The sequence below is a fragment of the Bombina bombina genome, chromosome 8 (assembly GCF_027579735.1).
Source record: "Bombina bombina isolate aBomBom1 chromosome 8, aBomBom1.pri, whole genome shotgun sequence".
In the NCBI taxonomy this organism is placed as follows: domain Eukaryota; kingdom Metazoa; phylum Chordata; class Amphibia; order Anura; family Bombinatoridae; genus Bombina; species Bombina bombina.
This window is the reverse complement of record NC_069506.1, coordinates 51,234,673-51,262,590: the sequence shown is the minus strand read 5'-3', so window position 1 is coordinate 51,262,590 and position 27,918 is coordinate 51,234,673. Positions and strand designations below refer to the sequence as shown.

The 27,918-nt window shown below is 38.9% G+C and overlaps 1 protein-coding gene across 1 annotated transcript in view; it reads left to right on the top strand.

The window, feature by feature from the left end:
- The window catches only part of LOC128638422 (uncharacterized), an 86,686-nt gene that overhangs the window by 25,020 nt on the left and 33,748 nt on the right, over nt 1-27,918 (top strand). Inside the window, exons 3-5 of the mRNA XM_053690364.1 lie at nt 11,053-11,206; nt 20,167-20,312; nt 21,690-21,866. Coding sequence (XP_053546339.1) covers nt 11,053-11,206; nt 20,167-20,312; nt 21,690-21,866 — 477 coding nt within the window. The remainder of the gene's footprint in view (nt 1-11,052; nt 11,207-20,166; nt 20,313-21,689; nt 21,867-27,918) is intronic.

Sequence of the window (27,918 nt, the reverse complement as noted above, 5' to 3'; positions counted from 1 at the left end):
TGTAAAACTGATTTGTGGGTGTGGTGAGGGGTGTATTTGTAGGCATTTTAAGGTTTGGGAAACTTTGCCCCTCCTGGTAGGAATGTATATCCCATACGTCACTAGCTCATGGACTCTTGTTAATTACATGAAAGAAATGGAAAGCAAGGGGAGAAAGAGAGGGGAAGGAAAAGGAAGCATAAATAATTGGTCAAATTTAGCTCAAAGGGAGCAGTGTATCTAGCTCAACAACACACATATGGTTATTAAATATCAATGAAAATAGAATCAAGTAATATAGCAACATAGGTGGTTGGGGATCAAAGCAATTTTATCTAAAAGCATTTTTTAGAAGATTCTATCTCTATGTGTTTTTTCAGTGGATATAAAGTGGTGGCGAATCTAAGCAGGGAGATAGATATACGATTCAATTAAGATATAGATTTACATAAGGAGTTAAAGGAGAAGAACCACTAACTAATTTAAGGTTCATTATTGTTTTTTTCTTTTTTTTTCTTTGGTAGTGGCCAAAAACTTAAATAGTTGCAAAGATGTGTTTTAAAACTGAAAATGTGTAGACTTAAAAAGCTGGACTTCTAGACATTAGAACTTTAGCGAAGGGCGAATCCTTGTTGTCAAAATGGGTCTCTTTCTGTTTTCTTAAAAATGTTGACAGTGGCTCTGTCTTGGTGATAAAGCTGAGGTTGAAGTGTTACTTACAACACTAAATTCTATGTCCCCTGTTTAGTTGGCTCTTTGTTGCTGGGCTATCTAGTTTTGCAAAAACAAGTACAAGACTAGCTGGTCTTGGTTTTTCTTTTTTAGTGAGTCCATGATGTAGAGAGTGAAATTGGAGCATTTAACTTTCCTTTACAAGCATATGTATATATAATATACAGTTAGATACTATGAACAAAACAAATATCATAACATTTAGGGATTTCTGTAGTTGATGTGGTAGAGCTCGCTAGCCTCCAAATTTTCTGATAGGAGTGGTGAGTCAATATGTGCACTGCTCATATCTCACTAAGCGGCATTATAAGTGTAACTTGAATAATCGCTTTCTATAACTTGTTATTGAAATAAGTGTATTTATATGGTTAAGTACCAGCTCACCCCAATATAAGATATCATAGATCCTAGCCAAGATATGTTTCATACAGAGCCACACTTAGCAAGTATATCACTCTCCTTGTGAGTAGTAATGGGCAGGTTAATATTTGTATCAAGAGCCATAGCTTAAAGGGACACTGAACCCAAATTTTTTCTTTCGTGATTCAGATAGAGCATGACATTTTTAAGCAACTTTCTAATTTACTCCTATTATCAAATTTTCTTTATTCTCTTGGTATCTTTATTTGAAATGCAAGAATGTAAGTTTAGATGCCAGCCCATTTTTGGTGAACAACCTGGGTTGTCCTTGCTGATTGGTGGATAAATTCATCCACCAATAAAAAAGTGCTGTCCAGGCTGGGGGAAGTCCGGGGGAGGAGCGTGTGTGGAAGGTCAGGTGAAACACCTGCTCTGTGTCTCCCAGTGAGCTGTTGGCGGAGGAGTTTCGCGCCGGGAAAGCCCAGACCTTGGGTGGCTTGCTTAGGTTGCTATCCATCACTACCGGAGCCCTGTGAGTGCTATACCAACGCACTATATTGAAAAGAACTGATTGTTCATCATCTATTTTACTCTATATTGGTCGTTTCCTCCTTGCTCAATTATCACAAACAGAGCTTGAACTATAGGTGTAAAGACTGCTGGAACGGGAGCTTTCCTTCCCCCCCATACAATGGTCCTGTGTAGGGGGAGATACGCTTCACCGCACTGGTTAACAGCCAGAAAAAGGAGTGGGAAAAAAAAAGGAAAACTATCGGATGGTATAACGGCCTAAGATTATACAGAGGGGAAACTGTCTCCGGTCACCCAGGGGGTTCCTGGCTCGGTGTATTGTAACCAGCTGCCGATAATACGTGACCGGGGGGGACCCCGGCAGGACAATTGTTAAAGGTAGTTAAAGGTTAATCAGAAAATAAGCGATCTGTAGTAAGGGCACACTCAAAATATAAAGAATCCTTGTTACAATCTATCGAATGTGGGTTCCCAGGACGAGATAGGGGTCTTAATTTAAATTCACCACCCTCACAATTTTTTTTTTTTTTCCCTCTTCACTGAGCACTCACTGTTCACTTTAAATCACTATTAACACATAATCACCTCACTTAACTCCCTTCCCTAATTATATATATATATATATATATATATATTTTTTTTTTTTTTTTCCTCCCTTCAATCCCCTCACTAAGAACCAGGGAAACACCCCTTATTCACTATATTGGTTCACTGCACATGGATACATTTTTAAACACTCACGGTAAAACCCCTTCTCCAACCATGGCAAACGAACAAAGAGATCAAAAAACATAATAGATACTTCCACAGACATCCACTCAGTTCCCAGCAATCCTTTACATCCTGCTGATCCTTTAAACACCCAAGCTTTATTAGATAGTATTTCAGAAGCCCTGGCCCCTAAGTTCGATACTCTCAAATTGGAGATCAAACAAGACATTATGTCTCTTACGCAAGAGCTTAGACAATTTTCTAATAGGGTGCAGGAAGTGGAACAAAGGGTCTCTGACCTGGAAGACCTTACCACAACATATAGTTCAAAATCTAAACCCACTGATGCAATACTGGTAAAAATCCAGCTCAAAATAGAGGGTCTATTCCAGAAGGAACAATTTCAGAATTATAGGGGTGCCAGAGGAAAAGCAGTATGAAGATCTGAACAATTTTATTTCTGAAACATTAGTCCAGCTCCTTAAAATTCCAAAAACACATCCCAAAATTATTATTGAAAGAGCTCACAGTCTAGGGAGACCCTTTACGGATAACAGAGGCAATGCTAGGCCGAGACCAATTATAGCTAAGGTACTGAATTTCCAAGATAAAATTACCATTTTTCAATTCTATCATAAAAATCAGTCTATCATCCTGGGGAACTCCAATATTCTCCTGTTTCAGGATTTTTCTGCAGAAACGGCAACAAAAAGAAGAGAGCTCTCACCAATATGTACCAAACTTATTAACTTAGGTATTCGGGCCACTATAATCTATCCAGCGAGACTTAAAGTTTGGGTTAAGGATGAAATCTATTTTGCTGACTCTGCTAAAGATGCAAGTGAACTTTTAGTTAAACTAAAAACTAAATATTCCTGAATAGTTGACCATTTTTTTTTTTTTCTTCTATTTATTCTTTTCTCATGAAGAGTACAATCAATCCCTCATGGGTGGGAATCTGATCATGGCAGACTATGGGCCATGGGTATAACTCTCATCCCCCCTCCTACCCCCCCCTTATTTCTTTCTTTTTTTTTCTCTTCCCTTCCTCCCCTTGTTATTTTTCCTGCTTAATCAAAGAGTATGGCAGGGGTAAATAGTATTAAATTAGTTTTTTGGATTATTGGGGGTCTCACACCCCCCATTAAAAGAAAAACAATACTAAACCAATTAAGAAAGATAAATACTGATATAGCATTCATCCAGGAAACACACTTGAAACTTGAAGAAGTTATGAAACTAAAGAGATCTTGGGTAAGGGAGGTTTATGCTACCCCAAGTTTAAATAGAAAAAGAGGTGTCGCTATACTCTTAGGGAAAAAGATAATGGCTAAGGGCCTGGAGATTTTTAACACTAGTGTAGATCCAGAAGGTATATTATGTTGAAAATCAAGGTGGCAAAAATCACATATACACTGTGTAATATATACGCACCCAATGTCATAGATTCACTGATTTGGGATTCCCTACAAACTAAAATTATGTTCTTCCAGGAAGGATACCTGATTTGTGGAGGAGATTTTAATATGGCCCCACAATACCTGTTAGATAGATCAAGATTAGCTTCCAATCAATTGAAAAATAAGAGAGACAAATTGGAAACTAAGATTATAAAAAAAATCATACAGAATCTGGCAGTAAAAGACATATGGAGACTGCAAAATCCAGATGTAAGAGATTTAACATGTCTCTCTAAGGCTCACAAATCATTTCCCAGAATTGACCTATTCCTTATGGACGACAGGCTCCTTAATTTAAAAGTAAAGAGATCTTACCTATCTGCCTCTCTGATCGTGCTCCTATTGTTCTTCAGATTCAGGAATTTGAAAGGAGAACTAAACAGGCTCGTTTTTTTCCCCCTACCTATTTATCAAAAGATTTAAAATTTAAAAACTGGCTTAATTCTAAATTCGAAGAATTTGCGGAACACAATTGCGATTATTGTAATCGTCCTGTGATATTTTGGGAGGCAGCAAAAGCAGTTTTAAGAGGAGAAATAATATCATTTAAATTCAATACTGAATTTTTGTTTAAATCTAGAGAGAAAGAAGTGCTTAGATCACTCACCAATTCTTATAATCGATACCTTTTAGGGAAAACACGAGCTAATTGGTTAAAATACATAAGATCTAAAAACGAGAGGGATACATATTTAATTCATCATGCTACGCAAAAAGACTTAAAATTCCAAGTCAAATTTTATAGATTTGGAAAGAAATCAGGAAAGCTTTTGGCTAAACTAGCAAAGGGAGCAAAAGGATCAGCGGTGATCGAATCAATTCAGCATGAAGGGAAAACATTAATAACGACAGAGGAGATATTGAAGCTTTTTACAAAATATTATCAAGAATTATATTCCTCTAAAAAGTCAGATTAGATTCAATCTGCTCAATTTTGGAGCCAGTTGACATTTCCAACTCTGGCGCCAGAGGATATGGAGATCTTAAATTCCCCCATCTGTGAGTCCGAAATAGAGAGAGTCATAGATAAACTTGCATTTGACAAGGTACCAGGTTCAGACGCATTACCCAATGAATTCTATAAAATCCTCTCTCCAGTAATAGTTCCGAATCTCTGTAAATTATATAATGCAATATATATTGACGGTCTACCAATCCCTTCTTCCTTTTCTGCTTCAAACACAACATTAATACCTAAGCAGGGGAAAGATCTTAGTATGAAAGAGTCTTAGAGACCTATAGCTCTTTTGAATATAGATTACAAGATTCTAACCTCTATTTTAGCAAATAGGTTACAATCTATATTACCTATTATTATACACAAGGATCAAGAAGGGTTCCTTCACAAACGCAACTCATCAGCAAAGATAAGAGAGATTTTACTGCTTGTGGATTATTTTAAAATACGGGAGAATACGAAACAAGGGGAGGGGGAGGACATCCCTGACCAGGCAGTTATTTCAATAGATGCTGAAAAAGCATTCAATTCAGTACACTATGATCACATAACTGAGGCCCTATCTAAATTTGGTTTTGAAGGTAAATTTTGTCAATTCATAGGGAACCTATATAATAAACCTTGCACGAGATTGTTAGTCAATAGTATTCTTTCATCAGAGATCACGCTGGAGAGGGGAACACGGCAGGGATGTCCTCTTTCTCCTCTGCTTTTTGATATTTCAAATGAACCCTTAGCAATCATGGTTAGACACCAGTTAGAAGGTATAAGAGTTCGAAAGAAGGAGCTCAAAATTGCTTTATATGCAGACGATATTCTTCTCTATATATCAAATATTAAAAATAATCTGCCAAAGTTATTATCAATTATTAACCAGTTTGGATCTTTTTCAGGTTATAAAATCAATACCTCAAAATCGGAACTTCTATGGTTAAGGAGAAATAAAGATTCATTATCAAATATACCTTTTAAGATAGTTTCTGACTCATTCAAATATTTGGGTGTTCTAGTACCATCTAATATAGAGAAGTTATATGATCTGAATATTCCCCCAATACTTTTGGATATCAAACAGACATTGAAAAACTGGCAAAATCTTCCCCTATCTATCTCAGGTAGAATAGCATTGTTTAAAATGCTTTTACTCCCAAAACTGTTATATATTCCGCAAAACGTTCCGATAATACTTAAAGGGAAAGATATCCGGATGCTTAATACTGCTCTAAGAAGATTCATATGGCACAACAAAAATCCAAGAATTGCCTTTTCTAAAATACAATTACCACAAAATCAAGGGGGTTTTGCATTGCCAGATGTGCGTCTTTATAATTATGCTTTCTTAGCACGTATAGTGGCAGACTGGATTTTCTCTAAAGATTATGTTACAAACAACGATCTGGAGAATAATATATGTTACCCATTTCTGCCGGTAGCTTTAACACATTGTGAACCTAAATTAATACCTCAAGAATTGAAAACATTTAAAACAATTTATAACCCTATTCAGAGTTGGTGGAAAATGGGTAAGCTCCTGGCGTTGGATTGTAATACATCAAAGTTTGTTCCATTTTTGGGTAATCCCAAATTCTTAGCAGGTATAGACTCGGCACCGTTTCAAAGATGGCAAAATTTAGGATTGGATAGGGCTATTCATTTCATTGATAGAGAGAATCAATGTGTAAAAACCTTTGAATCACTCAGGCAAGAATTTAATCTCTCCAATAATGAATTTTTTGCGTATCTGCAGGCCAGACATTTTGTAGTAGAATTATTGAAGGAGACAAACAGTTCCTGGTCCTGGGGGAATTTGGAGGGGTGGTTAACTATGGTGGAAAATGGAAGGATGTCTATCTCTCCATGCTACCACCTTCTCATCTCCCTCAAGGGTAGATCAAATCTTGAGAAACTCTCGGCAGAATGGAATATCTTGATACCGGAAAGTAATATTGATGTACAGTTGGTGCAGGGTTCTATTACAAGAATAGCACAGACCACACTATCTTCTACTTGGAGGGAATCACGTGTGAAACTTCTATATAGGGTGTACTTTACCCCAGAAAAAGGTCTTAGATGCGGGAATATAGATTTTAACAAATGTCCAAAGTGCTCAAAACCTGCATCTGATCTTGTCCACATGATATGGAGCTGTCCTAGAATAAGTCAATTCTGGATGAAAGTGGAATACTGGTTAAAAAACTCCGTCAAGATTTTCCCTCTTGAATTATCCTTGAGTTACAATATGTTTCTAAGGAAAGGTAAGGAAAAACCACACCCACAACATAAACTAATTAATATGACAGTTACTGCAGCCAGATACTTAATATTCAAAAAATGGAAAATGACTGCAATTCCAACGGTCATGGAGGTTAAAAATTGTTTAAAAAAACAATGTATATTAGAGCAGATAGATACCAATATGAATGATGAAGGCGATATCAGAAAGTTTTTTACAGAGTGGTCACTATTTATTAAAACTCTTTCTACAGTCGAAATAGATTACATGATTTTTCCATTCAGAAATTCCGAAATAGTGCTGTTAGGGGTGTGGTAAAATTCTACCCTAGCCTCCCCTTTACATTAGTGTGTGTGGAAGGGAAGTAGGGGAAGAGAGCTTATTATTGCTCCCCCTTTTTTTTTTTTTTCGATAAGGGGGTGGAGGGGAGGGGGGGAAGTTTGCTAAAAGAAAACTGATAATACATTAGGGGTAGTAATAGGCTTTTTTTTTTTTTACAACTTATTAACATAAGGGTTGAAGATTAAATTGTGGTATAATTATAGATTGGTACAATGGGTTGAAAATTGACACTTATGATTTATGTATAAGTACGGCTGATTTTTGTAAATCTTGTGTTATAACATGGTACTTATCTCTTTTTTTTTTTCTTTTTTTTTTTTGTTGTTTTGTTTTCAACACCCTGAATTGTATTATCAACCATAAATAAAAAAAATAAATTAAAAAAAGTGCTGTCCAGAGTACTGAACAAAAAAAAACTTAGATGCCTTCTTTTTCAAATAAAGATAGCAAGAGAATGAAAAAAAATTGATAATAGGAGTAAATTAGAAAGTTGCTTAAAATTGCATGCTCTATCTGAATCACAAAAGAATAAAATTGGGTTCAGTGTCCCTTTTAAAGATAAAGTAATCCTAAGTAAATGTTTATACAGATATTAGGCACAATAATTCTGTTAGAATAGCAGTTAAATAACTTTAAGGCAGCGCAAACATACTAAGATAAACAATGTTCATCCTATTGTAAAGGCTTAACAAATCTTAACTTGCAAACAGGATATAGCATTTGTGAAGGGGTATCTGGAGCATCACATATAAATATGATACAGGGCTACAAAAGATTAAACACGTATGTAGTTGTTGCTTACACATACAGACATGTTTAGAGAGATATTATTATTTTCACTAGCATCTGTGATATATGTGAAATGCAACAAGTAATGTATTGGTTTAAGAGTATTACCCCTTATGATAGTCATAAATAACACCCTGCACAGACTTTCAGTAACAGTTATGGAATATAATAAAAACTCAATCTAGGGGACCCACGGCTTGGTTTTCTTTACACTAGAGAATATTAATATATTAAGAAATACTAGTCTAACTACCACATAAACAAACTATATAGCTTAAACATGTTTTTTCTTGTGTCTGTATATGCAATATAAGAGCAGACTGTAATGTTCAGGCAAAATTTCCATCATAGGCTAGCAGGATATGTAATGCAATAAGGAATACTGTGTAGACATAAGGCATAAGTGTGGGGATCAGCAGAAGATGTGGGGCAGCCATGGTCCATTAAGTAAGCTCATCATATAACCTACACCAGTTTTGCAAATTGGGAATTAGGCTTAGATTTGTATGACTCCCAGACATCAGGCATAGTTGCCGTCATTAGGATAAAGCCAGGTTAGAGAGAAATGACCCAAAAGTATATTCATAATTGACAGCACTGGAGAGGTATTAGTTAGTCATGACAAGATTGTGTCCAAAATATGTGTACTGCTGATGACCATGTATTGTTGAGGCCTTATCCTATACCTGTCTCTTCAGTAGTAGCTAGATAGACAGAGTGTGGCTTTAAGTATAGCAGGCTGGGTGACTTCATATGCCTTGCCTGCAGTGTGACTGTAACGGAGCTGTCAGCTTGCAGAAGTGACGACAAGCATTGTTGTGGATTAAGGCTCCGGGTTTCTGCTTGCATCTGCGTCAGTTCTTTCGGCCGCTCAAGCTCTTGGGCTATATTGAGATGTTGGGCACTGTCCAAATGGCCAGACACCACGATTGCCGGTAAATCCGGTTGACGCTCAACTTCAATGTCCAGCAGCTCAGAGAAAACAGGTTGCGGTCGGAGCACCAGGTCAGAGGCCCTCTGGTCCCGGATTGAGACAGGGCAAATTTCGGCATCCGTCAGTGGAGGTATGAAGTCGACGCTCTCTTCCTCTCCATAGCTAGAGGTGAGCTGGGGTTGAAATGCCTCATCTAGCATAGCGCAGAACTTTTGCTCAAAGTCCAGTAGGATCCGCTGAAGTATGCACTGGAACTCTTCCATTGTCCCACTAGGTAGAAGTATAACCAGTGTTAACCCAGAATCAGGAACTCCGGGGGGGGGGGTTAATAATGCGGGCAGCCCCAACGGCACAAAGAATCAACCACTCAGTATAAGCCTCGTGGCCCGACTCTGTGCAGTTAAGCTGAAGAACATAGGTAGATCCGGTTTTATGTTATGAACCTTCAGACTTCTCCAGAGTTTCTCTAGTCTGGACAACTTGGAACAGTAGAGCGTATTGAGTTAAATTTAGTAAAAAACCTTTTTGGATTCTATCAAAATCCAAGAGCTCTCCACAAACACGTCCTGCCGCAACAGCTACAGGCTCCGCCCCCCCACTTTTAAATTTTTAATATTATATCCCTTTAAAGGGATACTGAACTGATTTTTTTCTCATGATTCAGATAGAGCATGCCATTTTAAGCAACTTTCTATTTTACTCCTGTTATCAATTTTTCTTCGTTTCTTGGTATCTTTATTTTTATTGAGGTTTTGAGAAAGATACAATGAACAGCGAGCATAACATTACAGTAGTGTCAGTTTTAAACAACAAAATCAATTATAAATCATGAAACCCTTAGTATGATATTTTTTTTTTTTATATATATATTTTTATTGATTCCAGCGAGAAAAAATAAAATAAACACATATCAGGTTACATTTCATTAAGCCACACAGGGCATTCATATATGTATTAGTACATTAGAAAAGGAAAAATAATAAGTAATACAAAAGAACAAACAAAGTATGTACTAAGACCTGACATTCATAATATAGCTGAATACATCACTGGAGTTTTTATGAATATTAAACAACATATGGAAAAGAAAAGAAAAGAAAAAAAATTTAAATTAAATTCCTCCTCCTTAGTATGATATTAACAACAGATGTAACTAGGATATTGAGACATGGCACAAAGTATAGAGTTGGATATGGAGGCTTGTGTAACTATAGCAAACTTTTAGGTGTTGACTAAGAATTTTACGAAACTCAACTACAATCTCATTATACATATATTTGGAAGAATGAGTAAATGGATAAATCCAGGGTTGCGCCCTCACAAATCAATAAATACATATATGAGGCCAGTAAGTTAGTTAAAACTATTGCTAGGAAGGAATTGCACTTATGGGGTACTCAAAATTAGTCATTGTGAGAACTATGCAGGGTATCGTGTCTCAGTAGATCAGCATGAATAACTGAAATGTAATCCTGTCATTTGAGCATGGGCCATATGCTCGACAAAAGATTAGATTATAGACTGAAATTGTCAAAATGGACTCCTAACTGAGAGAAATGTTTTAATGTGTCCACACATCTATTTTAAGTTTTAAAAGGAAAATCAGAAACAAAAAAACAACATGTAGGAAACAATTCTGGTATCATACAAGACTAGTAAAGGATAAACACCTCTGAATATCAGTCCACACTATATGTCTCTAACTGTCAGAAACAGACTGCAGACCCATTGTTCCAGTACCTCGGCAATTGAGTTAAAGACTTTTGAGCAGATCTAGATGCTTGTTAGATTCTTATAAGTTAACACATACAAATTTTAATCGTGGATGAAGAATCTATACACTGATAAGCAGCGGAATCATCTGCGAGTCCTCAGAGTGTCAAAGTAAATCGGCCATCTTGGTCGCTGCCCAGAAGCATCCCCCAGCATCTTTATTTTAAAAAGCAGGAGTGTAAGCTTAATAGCTTTTACATAACTGCTCTATTTGAATATGCTTGTTAAATGTCCCTTTTTTCTATTCTAGATCAAACCGTGGGCGGAACTACCATGGCAAATCAAGACGTACTTTTGCATTGCTATTATTTCCTTACTGTGTGTGCTGGGATTAACCATTGTAAACCTGGTCAATCAGCGGAATGAAGACTTCACAGTGTCGCTCATACAGTTAATTGGAATAGGTGAGAACGTACTGTTTTCTGCATAACCGTTTTATACGTGTAACGTGACTCATTCCTGGTGCAGAGTAGCTGCATAACATCTGTAAAAGATTGTGTTTGTATTAATTGCATTAATTCACTCAACACATAATACCAGGTTTTTGTTCTACACAGCTGTTATAATTCTTACAGTGGTTGAAGGGACATTATACACCCAAAAAATATGGGCTATTTACCAGCCTGATCAAGACTTCAACTCCATTAAAAAAAATGTGGATCTCGCTATGTAACAAAAGCATTTTAACAAGGAAACACCCCACAACGAAAGTGGTTATTAAGGATTAGTGAATATAGTACAATCTTATTTCAGTAACAGGGCTGGAGTAACAAGTAATGGTGGGTACACACAATATTAGAGTCACACAGAGTTACAGTGACTTACACTGAGGGTGCACGGCAAATTCCACAAACCTGCGCTAACGTCACATAAAATGATAGGGAACAATCCTCAGTGAGGCAACATAGAGCACATCATCACCTGCATTCTCTCCCCCTGGACAGTAAGATCCCTGAGGTCCGGCCTTACCTAGGGTTCTGAGAGTTCCATGTTACCGGCTCCAAGACTTTGCTAAGTAAGATCATCTTTGTCCCACATCTTACTTGGGAGCCGCAGAAGCCGGGATGCATGTATCCTAAGTTAAAATCTAAAAGTTTCAGTGCTGAAAAGGAAAACTAGAACTGGAGCGTGTCATTGTGGGACATACACACGGATACCGAGCCCGGCATAGAGCTATAAGGGCTACTGAACTGTAGAAGGAAACCTATTTTTGTCCTGGAATTGGGGTATGGGAAGCTTGGATATCTGAGGGAGTTCTTGGAGGCTTCGTATATTGGAGAAGTTCGGTTCAGCCCAGGATAGGTGCGGATACTTGTATGTGCGCATGGGGGCTTCCCGGGAGCTACTCGGGCTCCTGCTCGCTCTGTGCCTACTGTGTACGGTGCTCAGCAAAGTCTTGGAGCCGGTAACATGGAACTCTCAGAACCCTAGGTAAGGCCGGACCTCAGGGATCTTACTGTCCAAGGGGAGAGAATGAAGGTGCTGGAAAGAGGGTGATGTGCTCTGTGTTGCCTCACTGAGGATTGTTTTCTATCATTTTATGTGACGTTAGTGCAGGTTTGTGGAATTCCCCGTGCACCCTCAGTGTAAGTCACTGTAACTCTGTGTGACTCTAATATTGTGTGTACCCACCATTACTTGTTACTCCAGCCCTGTCACTGAAATAAGATTGTACTATATTCACTAATCCTTATTAAAGGGACACTGAACCCAAAAATTTTCTCGCATGAAATTTTAAGGATTTTTCTAATTTACTACTATTATCAATTTTTCTTCGTTCTCTTGCTATCTTTATTTTAAAAGCAGGAATGTAAATCCATTTTAGGCTCAGCACCATGGATAGCCCTTGCTTATTGGAGGCTTACATTTAGCCATCAATAAGCAAGCATAACGAAGGTTCTCAACCAAAAATGGGCCGGCTCCTGTGCATCCCATTCCTGCTTTTTAAATAAAGATAGCAAGAGAACGAAGAAACATTTCCTAGATAAAGCTTTCAGCAAAGGATAACAATAGAAGGAAGCAAATTAAATAATAGAAGTAAATTAGAAAGATGTTTAAAATTGTATTCTCTATCTGAACCATGACAGAAAATTTTGGCTTTCCAGTCCCTTTAATCTACTTTTAAATGCTTTATTTAAATAGCCCATATTTCTTCTGTTATGTGTGATCAGTCCACGGGTCATCATTACTTCTGGGATATTATCTGCTCCCCCACAGGAAGTGCAAGAGGATTCACCCAGCAGAGTTGCTATATAGCTCCTCCCCTCTACGTCACCCCCAGTCATTCTCTTGCACCCAACAACTAGATAGGAGGTGTGAGAGGACTATGGTGATTATACTTAGTTTTTATAACTTCAATCAAAAGTTTGTTATTTTTCAATAGCACCGGAGCGTGTTATTACCTCTCTGGCAGAGTTTGAAGAAGAATCTACCAGAGTTTTTATTATGATTTTAACCGGAGTAGTTAAGATCATATTGCTGTTTCTCGGCCATCTGAGGGAGGTAAAAGCTTCAGATCAGGGGACAGCGGGCAGTTGAATCTGCATTGAGGTATGTAGCAGTTTTTATTTTCTGAATGGAATTGATGAGAAAATCCTGCCATACCGTTATAATGACATGTATGTATACTCTACACTTCAGTATTCTGGGGATGGTATTTCACCGGAATTACTCTGTAAAAGTACATTAAACCTTTTAATTGGTATTTTTCATGTTAAACGTTTTTGCTGGAATGTAGAATCGTTTGCATTTCTGAGGTACTGAGTGAATAAATATTTGGGCATTATTTTTCCACTTGGCGGTTGCTTGTTTTAATTATGACAGTTTCGTTTCTCTCTCACTGCTGTGTATGAGGGGGAGGGGCCGTTTTTGGCGCTCTTTGCTACGCATCAAAAATTTTCAGTCAGTTACTCTTGTATTTTCTGCATGATCCGGTTCATCTCTAACAGAACTCAGGGGTCTTCAAACTTCTTTGAAGGGAGGTAGATTCTCTCAGCAGAGCTGTGAGACTTATATAGTGACTGTGATTTAAAACGTTGCTCTGTAATTTTTATGTTTCAAATTTAATTAGTGTTACTTTACTAATGGGAACAAACCTTTGCTAAAAGTTGTGTTGTTTTTAAAGATTGATGCTTTAACTGTTTTTCAGTTCATTATTTCAACTGTCATTTAATCGTTTAGTGCTTCTTTGAGGCACAGTACGTTTGTGTTAAATAAGATTGTAACCAAGTTGCATGTTTATTGCTAGTGTGTTAAACATGTCTGATTCAGAGGAAGATACCTGTGTCATTTGTTCCAATGCCAAGGTGGAGCCCAATAGAAATTTATGTACTAACTGTATTGATGCTACTTTAAATAAAAGCCAATCTGTACAAATTAAACAAATTTCACCTAACAGCGAGGGGAGAGTTATGCCGACTAACTCGCCTCACGTGTCAGTACCTGCATCTCCCGCCCGGGAGGTGCGTGATATTATGGCGCCTAGTATATCTGGGCAGCCATTACAGATAACATTACAAGATATGGCTACTGTTATGACTGAAGTTTTGGCTAAATTACCAGAACTAAGAGGCAAGCGTGATCACTCTGGGGTGAGAACAGAGTGCGCTGATAATTATAGGGCCATGTCGGATACTGCGTCACAGCTTGCAGAGCATGAGGACGGAGAGCTTCATTCTGTGGGTGACGGTTCTGATCCAAGCAGATTGGATTCAGATATTTCAAATTTTAAATTTAAATTGGAAAACCTCCGTGTATTACTAGGGGAGGTCTTAGCGGCTCTTAATGATTGTAACACTGTTGCAATACCAGAGAAATTGTGTAGGTTGGATAAATATTTTGCGGTACCGGCGAGTACTGACGTTTTTCCTATACCTAAGAGATTAACTGAACTTGTTACTAAGGAGTGGGATAGACCCGGTGTGCCGTTTTCACCCCCTCCAATATTTAGAAAGATGTTTCCAATAGACGCCACCACACGGGACTTATGGCAAACGGTCCCTAAGGTGGAGGGAGCAGTTTCTACTTTAGCTAAGCGCACCACTATCCCGGTGGAGGATAGCTGTGCTTTTTCAGATCCTATGGATAAGAAATTAGAGGGTTACCTTAAGAAAATGTTTGTTCAACAAGGTTTTATATTACAACCCCTTGCATGCATCGCGCCGATTACGGCTGCGGCAGCATTTTGGATTGAGTCTCTGGAAGAGAACCTTAGTTCAGCTACGCTGGACGACATTACGGACAGGCTTAGAGTCCTTAAACTAGCTAATTCATTCATTTCGGAGGCCGTAGTACATTTAACCAAACTTACGGCTAAGAACTCAGGATTCGCCATTCAGGCACGTAGGGCGCTGTGGCTAAAATCCTGGTCAGCTGATGTAACTTCTAAGTCCAAATTACTTAATATACCTTTCAAGGGGCAAACTTTATTTGGGCCCGGTTTGAAAGAAATTATCGCTGACATTACAGGAGGTAAGGGCCACGCCCTGCCTCAAGACAAAGCCAAAGCTAAGGCTAGACAGTCTAATTTTCGTCCCTTTCGGAATTTCAAAGCAGGAGCAGCATCAACTTCCACTGCACCAAAACAGGAAGGAGCTGTTGCTCGTTACAGACAAGGCTGGAAACCTAACCAGTCCTGGAACAAGGGCAAGCAGGCCAGGAAACCTGCTGCTGCCCCAAAGACAGCATGAACCGAGGGCCCCCGATCCGGGACCGGATCTAGTGGGGGGCAGACTCTCTCTCTTCGCCCAGGCTTGGGCAAGAGATGTTCAGGATCCCTGGGCGCTAGAGATCATATCTCAGGGATACCTTCTAGACTTCAAATTCTCTCCCCCAAGAGGGAGATTTCATCTGTCAAGGTTGTCAACAAACCAGATAAAGAAAGAAGCGTTTCTACGCTGTGTACAAGATCTTTTATTAATGGGAGTGATCCATCCGGTTCCGCGGTCGGAACAAGGACAAGGGTTTTACTCAAACCTGTTTGTGGTTCCCAAAAAAGAGGGAACTTTCAGGCCAATCTTGGATTTAAAGATCCTAAACAAATTCCTAAGAGTTCCATCGTTCAAAATGGAAACTATTCGGACAATCTTACCCATGATCCAAAAGGGTCAGTACATGACCACAGTGGATTTAAAGGATGCTTACCTTCACATACCGATTCACAAAGATCATTACCGGTATCTAAGGTTTGCCTTCTTAGACAGGCATTACCAGTTTGTAGCTCTTCCATTCGGATTGGCTACGGCTCCAAGAATCTTCACAAAGGTTCTGGGTGCCCTTCTGGCGGTACTAAGACCGCAAGGAATTTCGGTAGCTCCGTACCTAGACGACATTCTGATACAAGCTTCAAGCTTTCAAACCGCCAAGTCTCATACAGAGTTAGTTCTGGCATTTCTAAGGTCGCATGGATGGAAAGTGAACGAAAAGAAGAGTTCTCTTTTTCCTCTCACAAGAGTTCCATTCTTAGGGACTCTTATAGATTCTGTGGAAATGAAGATTTATCTGACAGAAGACAGATTAACAAAGCTTCTAAATGCATGCCGTGTCCTTCATTCCATTCAACTCCCGTCCGTAGCTCAATGCATGGAGGTGATCGGCTTAATGGTAGCAGCAATGGACATAGTTCCCTTTGCACGTCTACATCTCAGACCGCTGCAATTGTGCATGCTAAGTCAGTGGAATGGGGATTACTCAGACTTGTCCCCTACTCTGAATCTGGATCAAGAGACCAGAAACTCTCTTCTATGGTGGCTTTCTCGGCCTCATCTGTCCAGGGGGATGCCATTCAGCAGGCCGGACTGGACAATTGTAACAACAGACGCCAGCCTACTAGGTTGGGGCGCTGTCTGGAATTCTCTGAAGGCTCAGGGACAATGGAGTCAGGAGGAAAGTCTCCTACCAATAAACATTCTGGAATTGAGAGCAGTTCTCAATGCCCTTCTGACTTGGCCCCAGTTAAAAACTCGGGGGTTCATCAGGTTTCAGTCGGACAACATCACGACTGTAGCGTACATCAACCATCAAGGAGGGACAAGAAGCTCCCTAGCAATGATGGAAGTATCAAAGATAATTCGCTGGGCAGAGTCTCACTCTTGCCACCTGTCAGCAATCCACATCCCGGGAGTGGAGAACTGGGAGGCGGATTTCTTGAGTCGCCAGACTTTTCATCCGGGGGAGTGGGAACTTCATCCGGAGGTCTTTGCCCAAATACTTCGACGTTGGGGCAAACCAGAGATAGATCTCATGGCGTCTCGCCAGAACGCCAAACTTCCTCGCTACGGATCCAGATCCAGGGATCCGGGAGCGGTTCTGATAGATGCTTTGACAGCACCTTGGAACTTCGGGATGGCTTATGTGTTTCCACCCTTCCCGCTGCTTCCTCGATTGATTGCCAAAATCAAACAGGAGAGAGCATCAGTGATTCTAATAGCGCCTGCATGGCCACGCAGGACTTGGTATGCAGATCTAGTGGACATGTCATCCTGTCCGCCTTGGTCTCTACCTCTAAGACAGGACCTTCTGATACAGGGTCCATTCAAATATCAAAATCTAACTTCTCTGAAGCTGACTGCTTGGAAATTGAACGCTTGATTTTATCAAAACGTGGTTTTTCTGAGTCGGTTATTGATACCCTGATACAGGCTAGGAAGCCTGTTACCAGAAGGATTTACCATAAGATATGGCGTAAATACCTATACTGGTGTGAATCCAAAGATTACTCCTGGAGTAAGGTTAGGATTCCTAGGATATTGTCCTTTCTACAAGAAGGTTTAGAAAAGGGTTTATCGGCTAGCTCATTAAAGGGACAGATCTCAGCTCTGTCCATCTTGTTACACAGGCGTCTGTCAGAAAATCCAGACGTCCAGGCCTTTTGTCAGGCTTTAGCTAGGATCAAGCCTGTGTTTAAAACTGTTGCTCCGCCATGGAGTTTAAACTTAGTTCTTAACGTTTTACAGGGTGTTCCGTTTGAACCCCTTCATTCCATTGATATAAAATTGTTATCTTGGAAAGTTCTGTTTTTAATGGCTATTTCCTCGGCTCGAAGAGTCTCTGAGTTATCAGCCTTACATTGTGATTCTCCTTATCTGATCTTTCACTCAGACAAGGTAGTTCTGCGTACTAAACCTGGGTTCTTACCTAAGGTAGTCACTAACAGGAATATCAATCAAGAGATTGTTGTTCCATCCTTGTGTCCAAATCCTTCTTCAAAGAAGGAACGTCTTCTACACAATCTGGATGTAGTTCGTGCCCTCAAGTTCTACTTGCAGGCAACTAAGGATTTTCGACAAACGTCTTCCCTGTTTGTCGTGTACTCTGGTCAGAGGAGAGGTCATAAGGCTTCGGCTACCTCTCTCTCCTTCTGGCTTCGTAGCATAATTCGTTTAGCCTATGAGACTGCTGGACAGCAGCCTCCTGAAAGAATTACAGCTCATTCTACTAGAGCTGTGGCTTCCACTTGGGCCTTTAAGAATGAGGCCTCTGTTGAACAGATTTGCAAGGCTGCAACTTGGTCTTCGCTTCATACTTTTTCCAAATTTTACAAATTTGACACTTTTGCTTCTTCGGAGGCTATTTTTGGGAGAAAGGTTCTTCAGGCAGTGGTTCCTTCTGTATAATGAGCCTGCCTATCCCTCCCGTCATCCGTGTACTTTTGCTTTGGTATTGGTATCCCAGAAGTAATGATGACCCGTGGACTGATCACACATAACAGAAGAAAACATAATTTATGCTTACCTGATAAATTCCTTTCTTCTGTTGTGTGATCAGTCCACGGCCCGCCCTGTTTTTTAAGGCAGGTAAATATTTTTTAAATTTATACTCCAGTCACCACTACACCCTTGGCTTCTCCTTTCTCGTTGGTTCTTGGTCGAATGACTGGAGGTGACGTAGAGGGGAGGAGCTATATAGCAACTCTGCTGGGTGAATCCTCTTGCACTTCCTGTGGGGGAGCAGATAATATCCCAGAAGTAATGATGACCCGTGGACTGATCACACAACAGAAGAAAGGAATTTATCAGGTAAGCATAAATTATGTTTTTTTTGGGTGTATAATGTCCCTTTAAAGGTATGTGACGCAGCATCTCTTGGCACTCTACAAGTAAATGATGATAATAATATGAAACACAAAAATTGCCTTTCATGATTCAGGCAGAACACACACTTTTTAAAACAACTATTCATTTTACTTCTGTTAACAAATTAACTTTATTCTCTTGCTATCCTTTATGCACTACTGAGAGCTAGCTGAACACAAAAGACATATATCTGAAGCCACCAATCAGCAGCTACAGTAGTTAATTTTTGCTCATGAGCCTGCTCAGGAATTCTTTTTAACAAAGGATTACCAAGAGAACAAAGCCAATTAGATAACGGAGGTCATTTGAACAGTTTTTAAAAAGTGCATGCCCTATCTGAATGATAAATGTTTAATTTTGACTTTTCCATCCCTATATATTTTAAATTAATTTATTTTTTGTCTACATCGGAACTAAGCCAGTTTATACCCTGAAACAGGGTGTCTCGCTAAGGGGCGTATAATGCTTGTTCGTTTGGGAAGGAGATGAATAAATGACAAAAGTGCACAATTAAAATGGTAATTTAAAAATCATACAAAACAAATAATTTAACCAATCGCACAAAATTACACCGGAAAATATTGTATTATGGTGCATCAAACTAGTAACAAATTGTTCTCCAAAAATCGTGTTTTTTTTTAAAACATAATTTTTTTTAATGTATGTAAATATATAATATAAATATACCCTGTGTAAATTGTACACTGGATGTGCAAAAAAACAATTAAAAACTTGTACAAAATACAAAGCGTAATTGTTGTTTTTAGGTAAAATGGGCTGAAAATGGCTGTTCCATGGACGTATATAAAATTTTCTCTCAAATTCCAGCGTCAAAACATTTCTGCCCCTACAGTTCTCACTGTTTTTTCTTGAAAATGAAAAGGTGGCGAGGTTGTGACAAAATACTCAAAATGCTTAATACCCTAATAAAATAATATGAGTACGAAAATATGTAAGATGCTATACACAGAAATCAGCGTAATGTGATTTATATTGGCTGCAGGATTTAATATTTAATGCCCCCCCCCATGCTCACTGCTAGCTTCGCTCCACAGTGCGGTGTCCCTTATCAGCGAGCTCCATTACTGTATATAGGAGCCATCTCGCCACTCGCATGGACTGACCCTCTTTTTTAAGATAATTCCACCAGGGCAGCCCCTGCGAGAGTCTGATCTGGCGAGGTTTAAATAATCGGCCTCTATGACAACACTGAAAGTAATACAATAGGTCAGATGTTTGTTTATTCCGTCTCCCCGTGCTGACTATTGTTTATTATTTCTGGTGTCCCCCAGTGTTCTGCATATATTATGTAACCAGGGGCATCCTGCAAGAGAATCGCCAGGAACTCATCGCCTTTGTGCTTGCCATTCTCCTTGAAATGATTCGTTCAATTGTGAACTTCAGTGTCATGTCCAAAGATGTTAAGCCTAATGTACAGGTGAGTGTAGACTGCATAACAAAAACTGTCTGAACATACTTATATATGTGATTGCTTATGTGTAAATATAATATCAGAGATGTAGTGGGCAGTTTTGTTTGCACATATTAGCCAATCAGATGAGTGGGTGGGCTAAATTCTGACAGTATACCTAAACACAATTCTAATGTCTAGGCTGAGAATGTTATGTCAATATATGTACAGTCAAAGAACTGAGATAAGGCGGCAGTCTGCAGAGGCTTAGATACAAGGTAATCACAGAGGTAAAACGTATATTAATAAAACTGTGTTGGTTATGCAAAACTGGGGAATGGATAATAAAGGGATTTTTTTTTTTGAGTAGACTGTCCCTTTAAACGGACTTTAAACGCATTTCATCCACCTCCCTCTAATCATGTCTGCCACCATTTTGGAACCTAGGTTTCAGTGCTAGCATCTAAAGGAGAGTCGCTGCACATCTGCAAACATGTTAGCACTGGAATTCAGTGAAAAATATATTTCAACATGGCGGCATCCATAACTAGAGAGAGGCGGAGAATAACCTCAATGCTATGTTTATAAAATCAACTGAGTGTTTAATGTCCCTTTTAATCTTAATGTTGTGGCCCCTATTACTAGAAGTGGACGGCACTTTTGGGGCTAGCAAGGTTGAATCTGATGCCCTCTTTATAACTGCAGCACCTCTCCCTGCTCTTGAGCAAAATGTTTCTTAAAAGTATAACTTGTCAATCATCCTGGACATGACTTAACTCCGCTAACTCTGAGGTCACTGATGGCTTAAAAAGAGGCTCAAGGGCTCAGTAAACACCCATAAGCTAGGACCAGAAATGCAGTTTGGACTTGTGCTGAACAATTAGATCATAACATTTTTACCTAAGAATTTCCCTACAGTTTAATTTAGACTGGCATATTAACCCCTTCGCGACCGAGGACGTGCCAGAAACGTCCTACAAAAAAATACCCTTAACAACCAAGGACGTTCCTGGCACGTCCTCTGGGGTTTCAAGCGGTGGAAGCGATCCTGATCGCTTCCAGCCGATTTCATGATATTTAGGCATCCTGCAATACCATTTTTTTTACACACCAATGTTACACCAGAAGATGTATGACATTAAACTAGATATGCCTTTCTGTAGGGATCCCTTGTGGGGCTGTGACAGGAAGTAATTGACAAATTAAGTTAAAAACAGCAATAAATGGTAAAATCTTTTTAAAACTATCAGTAATACATATTGCAATGATTTCTATGAAGTATAAGCCACTGCTTAGAGTTTATTACAACAATGAACCAGACTTTTATATCTCTTTAAATACAAAATATTTTAACGTTTTTCCCCCTTGTTTCTTTCATTTTGCATGTGATCTATTCTCTCTCAGGCAAGATTTATTGTAATCCTCCTGGTCGGTCTTTTCCATGTGATATGTGCCTTGTGTTTGGTGTTGGGACAGAATATGATGGCATTCCGTGTCGGAGGTGCACTTGAAAGCCTTCAGTTGCAGTACAGTAGGATGAGTCTGTGTTTCTCTCTGCTCACGTTTGACCTGCAAGCTCAGGTACTTTGACACAACATCTTCTGTAATTTGTTGTCTCTGTATCCAGGGACGTAATACTAAATCACTTGAAAGTGATGCAGCATAACTGTAAAAAGCTGACATGTAAATATCACCTGAACATCTGTATGTAAAAAGAGAAGATATATTACTTCAAAATGTATTCAGCTCACCAGAGTAAGTGCTCCGTGAACAGTTTTAATTTAATTAATGCTGTAAAGCTGCAAGTTGAAAGAAAAAAAACACAATAGCCAATCGGGATCAGCAGTGCTGAGGTCATGCATTGCTTTGATGTTATCTCATGAGATGTCACTTAAACTTCCATCAACTGAATAGGAAAATAACATGCTGCATATGACAGATGCACACTCCCTTGCAAGTCCTGGGACTAGCATTTTGATTGGCTGCTTAAAGTCCTTTAAAATGGGGTGTGAATACTTTAATTTGGGTATCATGTCCCTTTAACTCTTGTTACTTAAAGTGAATGTAAATGTTGATGCTAAAGTGCCTGGTTTTTAAAAATTCAATTAAAAACAGGGGCACTTTAATTCATCAAAATTTACATTTTACTCCTGTTGAGAAAAAAAAACTTACCTTTTAATCTTGACAGCCGCTCCAGCTTCCTCCGGTTGTCACAAGCCATTTCTGATGTCAGAAATGATGGATAGGTCATCCTCTAATCACAGCTTTCCCCCGGGGGAATCAGTGTCTGATTCAACGCCGTGATTGGAGGAAGCCGGATTCCTCATTTTTGACCCAGGAAGAGGCTTTGCAACGGGTGGAGAAAGCTGGAGCTGCTGTGAAGATTAAAAGGTAAGTATTTTTTCACAACAGGAGTGAAATGTAAATTTTGATGAATTAAAGTGCCCCTGTTTTTGAAAAACGGGTTCTTTAGCTTCAACATTTACATTCACTTTAAGGTGATTTCTTCTAATTGAAGGCACAAAATACATATATTCAAACCATTTTCAGACGTAGAAGAGTGAACCTAATAAATCAGGGATTCTTAAAGGGACACAAATTCAAAATTAGACTTTCATGTGATTCAGAGCATACAATTAAAAAACAAAGCAACAAAAAAAACACTTTCCAATTAGCTTCCATTATCAAATTCTGAGCATATGCAAGAATTCACATTCTATGCATCTAAGTGTTGTGAGATTGGCTGTCATATGATACAGGGAGAGGGAAAATGGAAGACATTGCATTGATACAATAGGGTACAATAAAATTCAAAAATAATAATACACAATATATGCAAAATTTTACATAGAACAGGTAGGAAATATATAATCAACCATGACAGGTGCATTCTGTTTTGAGATATGTAGAGAGGGATCTCTTAAATGATATTAGGCTTGGGGAAGGTTTGAAAGTGTGCGGGAGGTGATTCCAGAACTGTGGCGCTCTGTAGGAAAAGGAGGATCGAGCTGCTTTCTTTTTGTATTGAGGCAGACTAAATAATGTGCTGGTACTGGATCAGAGGTTATAGGAGGTGGGAATAGCCGGGGAGAGCATTCTGCTCAGGTAGGTTGGGAGCTTCCCAGAAAGGCTCTTAAACACAAGGTAGGAAAGATGGAGGATGTATCTGGATTCCAGCGTCAGCCAGTTTAGTTATTTTAGCACGTCACATTGGTGGGTCTTGCAGTTACATTGTAGCACAAAGCGGCAGAACGAGTTATACAGTTTATTAAGGTGAGTTTGCGGTGCAGGTGCGTATACTACGTCCCCGTAATCCTTGATAGGCATCAGCATTTGCTGTACAATCTTTTCCTTTACTGTAGGGCTGAGGCAAGATTTGTTTCTGTACAGGGCACCTAATTTTGGATAAAGTTTAGATGCAAGTTTTTCTATGTGGAGGCCAAAAGATAGATTAGGGTCTAACAACATACCCAAGTATTTGAAAGAGTGGACTGCGGTAAGTGTGCAATTGGATTTTGTTTTGATGCGTAGATGGGAATTTTGTAATTTGTGTAATTTAGGACCCGTTCCAAAGATCATTGTGACAGTTTTGTCAGTGTTTAGGAAGAGTTTGTTTTTTGAGGTCCACTTTTCTACCTCTGTGAACTGGTCTTGGAGCACTGTTTCAAGCTGCGGCAGATCGGATTTGTTTGCACATGCGCACATGTGTACAGTTGAGGATTTGTAGACATTAGGCAGATCATTTATAAATAATGTGAATAGTAGAGGGCCGAGAATGGAACCTTGGGGAACACCACACGTGACTGGGAGAGGGAGTTACTGTTAGAAATGGAGACATATTGTGATCGATCCGATACATATGATCTAAACCAGGTTAACGGATGATCAGCATAGTATGTCGTGGTCTACTGTGTCAAAAGCCTTTGCAAAATCAAGGAAAATAGCTCCAGTTAAGTCTTCTTGTTCCATGCCAGTTTGGATGTCGTTGCAAACTTTTAGGAGGGCAGTTGTAGTGGAGTGATTTGGTCGAAAACCTGATTGATCAGGGGTCAGATAGTTAGAAAGTTGGTAATAGTTGCATAATTGCACTTGGACGCATTTTTCTAAGATTTTTGACAATTCTGGGAGCAATGATATAGGGCGATAGAAACCAAGGTTAACTCCCCACTTTTATGAATAGGCACTACTCTTGCAGTTTTTCAGAGTTTGGGTATGTATCCAGACATCAAGGATTCGTTAATTAGGGTTGTGTCAGGCTTAGCAATTGCCAGCACACTGAGCTTCAACAGCATTGCTGTGATTTGATCAGGTCCAGACTGCTTTTTCATTTTTAGATTATTAAGGTGTTTCTTAATGACATTGATGGGTACAGGTCTAAAATTGAACTTCTCTATATTGGGTCTTTTCTGTTTTAGTGGGGCCTGATCCACATTTGTAGTTTCAGGATGCGTGCCATTTATTAGTTTGTCAATCAGGGTTGTGGAGCATCGGACAAAATAATTGTTAAAGGCATTTGCTACTTCTAAGGGGAGTTGCAGGTTTTGGTTATCCACATTGACAGTGGAGGGTTGGGAGTGGATTGGTGGAGTTGTAAGTTATTAGTTTCCAAAACCTTCTAGGGTTTGATATGTTATTGTTCAGATTTTCACAGAAATATTGGGCCTTGGCCAATTTTGTTTGTTTAGTGCATATATTTCGCCATTGTCTATATACACAGTGATCGTTCATAGAGCCAGTATGCTTGAACTTTGACCACAATGAATCCCGAAACTAGTACATTTGTATAAGGTCAGCTGTTATCCAATTCAAGTGTGCTCCTTTTACTCTCACCTTACGCAGCGGGGCATGTAAATTCCAAACTTGTAGGAGTTCAAACTGAAATAATTCAACTGCAGAGTCTAGATCTGGGATTAGGTTTAATCTGTGCCAGGGAAGGTTCTTGATGTCATTTAAAAATGATTGAATATTACATTTTTTGAAAGACCTGGTGATTTTATCCTTGGGAGAGGATTTAGTTGCCTTTATTTTGCGCACGCAGTACACCAAGCAGTGGTCACTGAAATTGTTAGGGAGAACACCTGCCTCCTGGATTCGGACAGGAGAAGTGGAGAGAATCCAGTCGAGCAGGGTATGATTATGGCTTTTGATGTTTATGCGAGTTGAGGAGGAGATTAATTGCGTTAGCTGCATTGATTTAAACAGTGAGCGACAACTTGTTTTTTTGGATTTAGCCAATCAATATTAATATCTCCAAAAACCAAAATTTCACTTTTTGGGTTTTGAGCTATGGATTCACTACGGAGATGTGCTATGTCCGAAATGGAATGCACAGGGGAGCTAGGTGGGCAGTAGATGCCTGCAACAATGATTGATTTACTGCATGGGATCTCAATTGTGCCAGAAAGGAAATCAAAGGTGGCAGGAGAGCTAGATTTTTGTAGGGGGTGAACTTTGTGGAATTGTCAACATAAATTACAATGCTGCCTCCTCTCTTTGCTCTGTCATTTCTATGGCATGAATACCCATGTATTGCAATTTCAGAGTCAGGTATTTTTGCAGTTAGCCACGATTCAGAGATCACAATGATTTTTGGCTTGTATTGTAAACACCAAGCTTGCAGTGCATCAATGTTTGGTAGTATGTGTCAATGCTACTGTATGGGTCATTTAAACGCTTTGAGGATTGAATCCTTATTTATGCAAAACAAAGAGTTTTTCACTTCTGAGAGCTGGAAGTGCACACTGCAGGTTTAACAATAATTCTGCCATATTAGTAGATTATCAAATAAAGAACTGTAAGAAAAAAAAACGTTTGCTGACAAAATGACAGTGGCAAGATGTATATATAGTTCACTAACAAGTCCTGATTAGCTCATTCAAAAAAAGGTAAGTGGGGGTGGAGTTTGACTACGGAAAAACAGTTGAAGCAAACAAGCTTTTTTATGCTCATCTAGTATGTTTACTACAAAACTGGAAAAAATCCAAGCATGTTAATTCATTATAGAGCAGCATTTAAACGTAGTATTCTCAATTTAAAAAAAATAATAATAATAATAATTTTGTACCTGAAAAAAGTTGTTTAAATTGAATCTAATACTGCAGAATTAGCTGTACACTTCTTTTAATGCTTACTGGCAAATAAGAACAGCTCCCACTGCTATATTGGTAGGGATAGACATGCACTCATTCTGTGTTGAGGAAAAGAAGAAGCAGGGACTACACGAAGGTGCAAATGAAATATTGAAAATGTATTTAAATTTTTTAAAACTTCCAAGACAGTACAAAAAAAGACTGCAAGACAATGACAGTGGGACACAGACGAACGCCTGACGCGTTTCGGGCCCCTTACAGGAGCTTACTCATGTCCGTCTGTGTCCCACTGTCGTTGTCTGTGCAGTCTTTTTTTTTTGTACTGTCTTGGAAGTTTTAACATTTTTTAAATTTTCAATATTTTATTTGCCCCTTCGTGTAGTGCCTGCTACTTCTTTTCCTCTGCACTGACTTTGCGGATTTGGTTCCTCCGCTGCTATGGCACTCCAGGAGGAAGCGCAGTATTGGTTGACCTTTAGCCTCCGGCAGCATTTCCGGTTTGGGGTTACCACTGTGCTTGAGTCGCCAGGACCGTACTTCTGTGGCTATCTACTTATTCTGTGTTCCCAATGCAATGATCTATTATTAATATCTATTATTTACAGAACGATCCTTTATCTTGATTTGATAATTGTATGTACTTAAACTTATATTGAAAATGTCAATGCTTAATGGGATATTAAACCCTATTTTTTCTTTTTGATTCAGATTGAGCATGTGATTTTAAGCAACTTTCTACTTTACTCCTATTATCAATGTTTCTTTGTTCTCTTGCTGTCTTTATAGGAAAAAGCAGGAATCTAAGCGTAGGAGCCGGCCCATTTTTTGCTTCAGCGCCTGTGTAGCGTGGTTACATTTAGCCACCAATCAACGAGCACTATCCAGGTGCTGAACCAAAAATGGGCTGGCTCCTAAGCTTACATTCTTGCTTTTCAAATAAAGAACAAAGAAAATGTGATAATAGGAGTAAATTTAGAAAGTTGCTTAAAATTTCCTGCTCTATCTGAATCACGAAAGGAAAAATGTGGGTTTAGTATCCCTTTAAGTACTGGTAATAGAAAAGTTATGTAAACAGGAAGGTTTGTGGGAAGCATGCTTCCAATTACAAAGGTTTTTAGACAATCCTTTAATTTGTAGGTCCCTTGGTCTGCGTAAAGGTCAGGGGCAATGTTCCCTGTAACGTGCGCGGCAGCGCAATGATTCTGCATGCCCCGCACATAGAGACAGACAGGCTGCTCATGACAGGGGGCGTGTGTGTGTGTGTGTATATGTGTGTGTATATATATATATATATATATATATATATATATATATATATATATATATATATATGTGTGTGTGTGTATATATATATATATATATATATATATATATATATATATATATGTGTGTGTGTGTGTATATGTGTGTGTGTATATATATATATATATATATATATATATATATATATATATATATATAGTTATATCAAAACAACTAATTGCACTACACATATATATATAACCTGCTCCTTTAGTTCCCCTGATTATCCCAATATATATCAG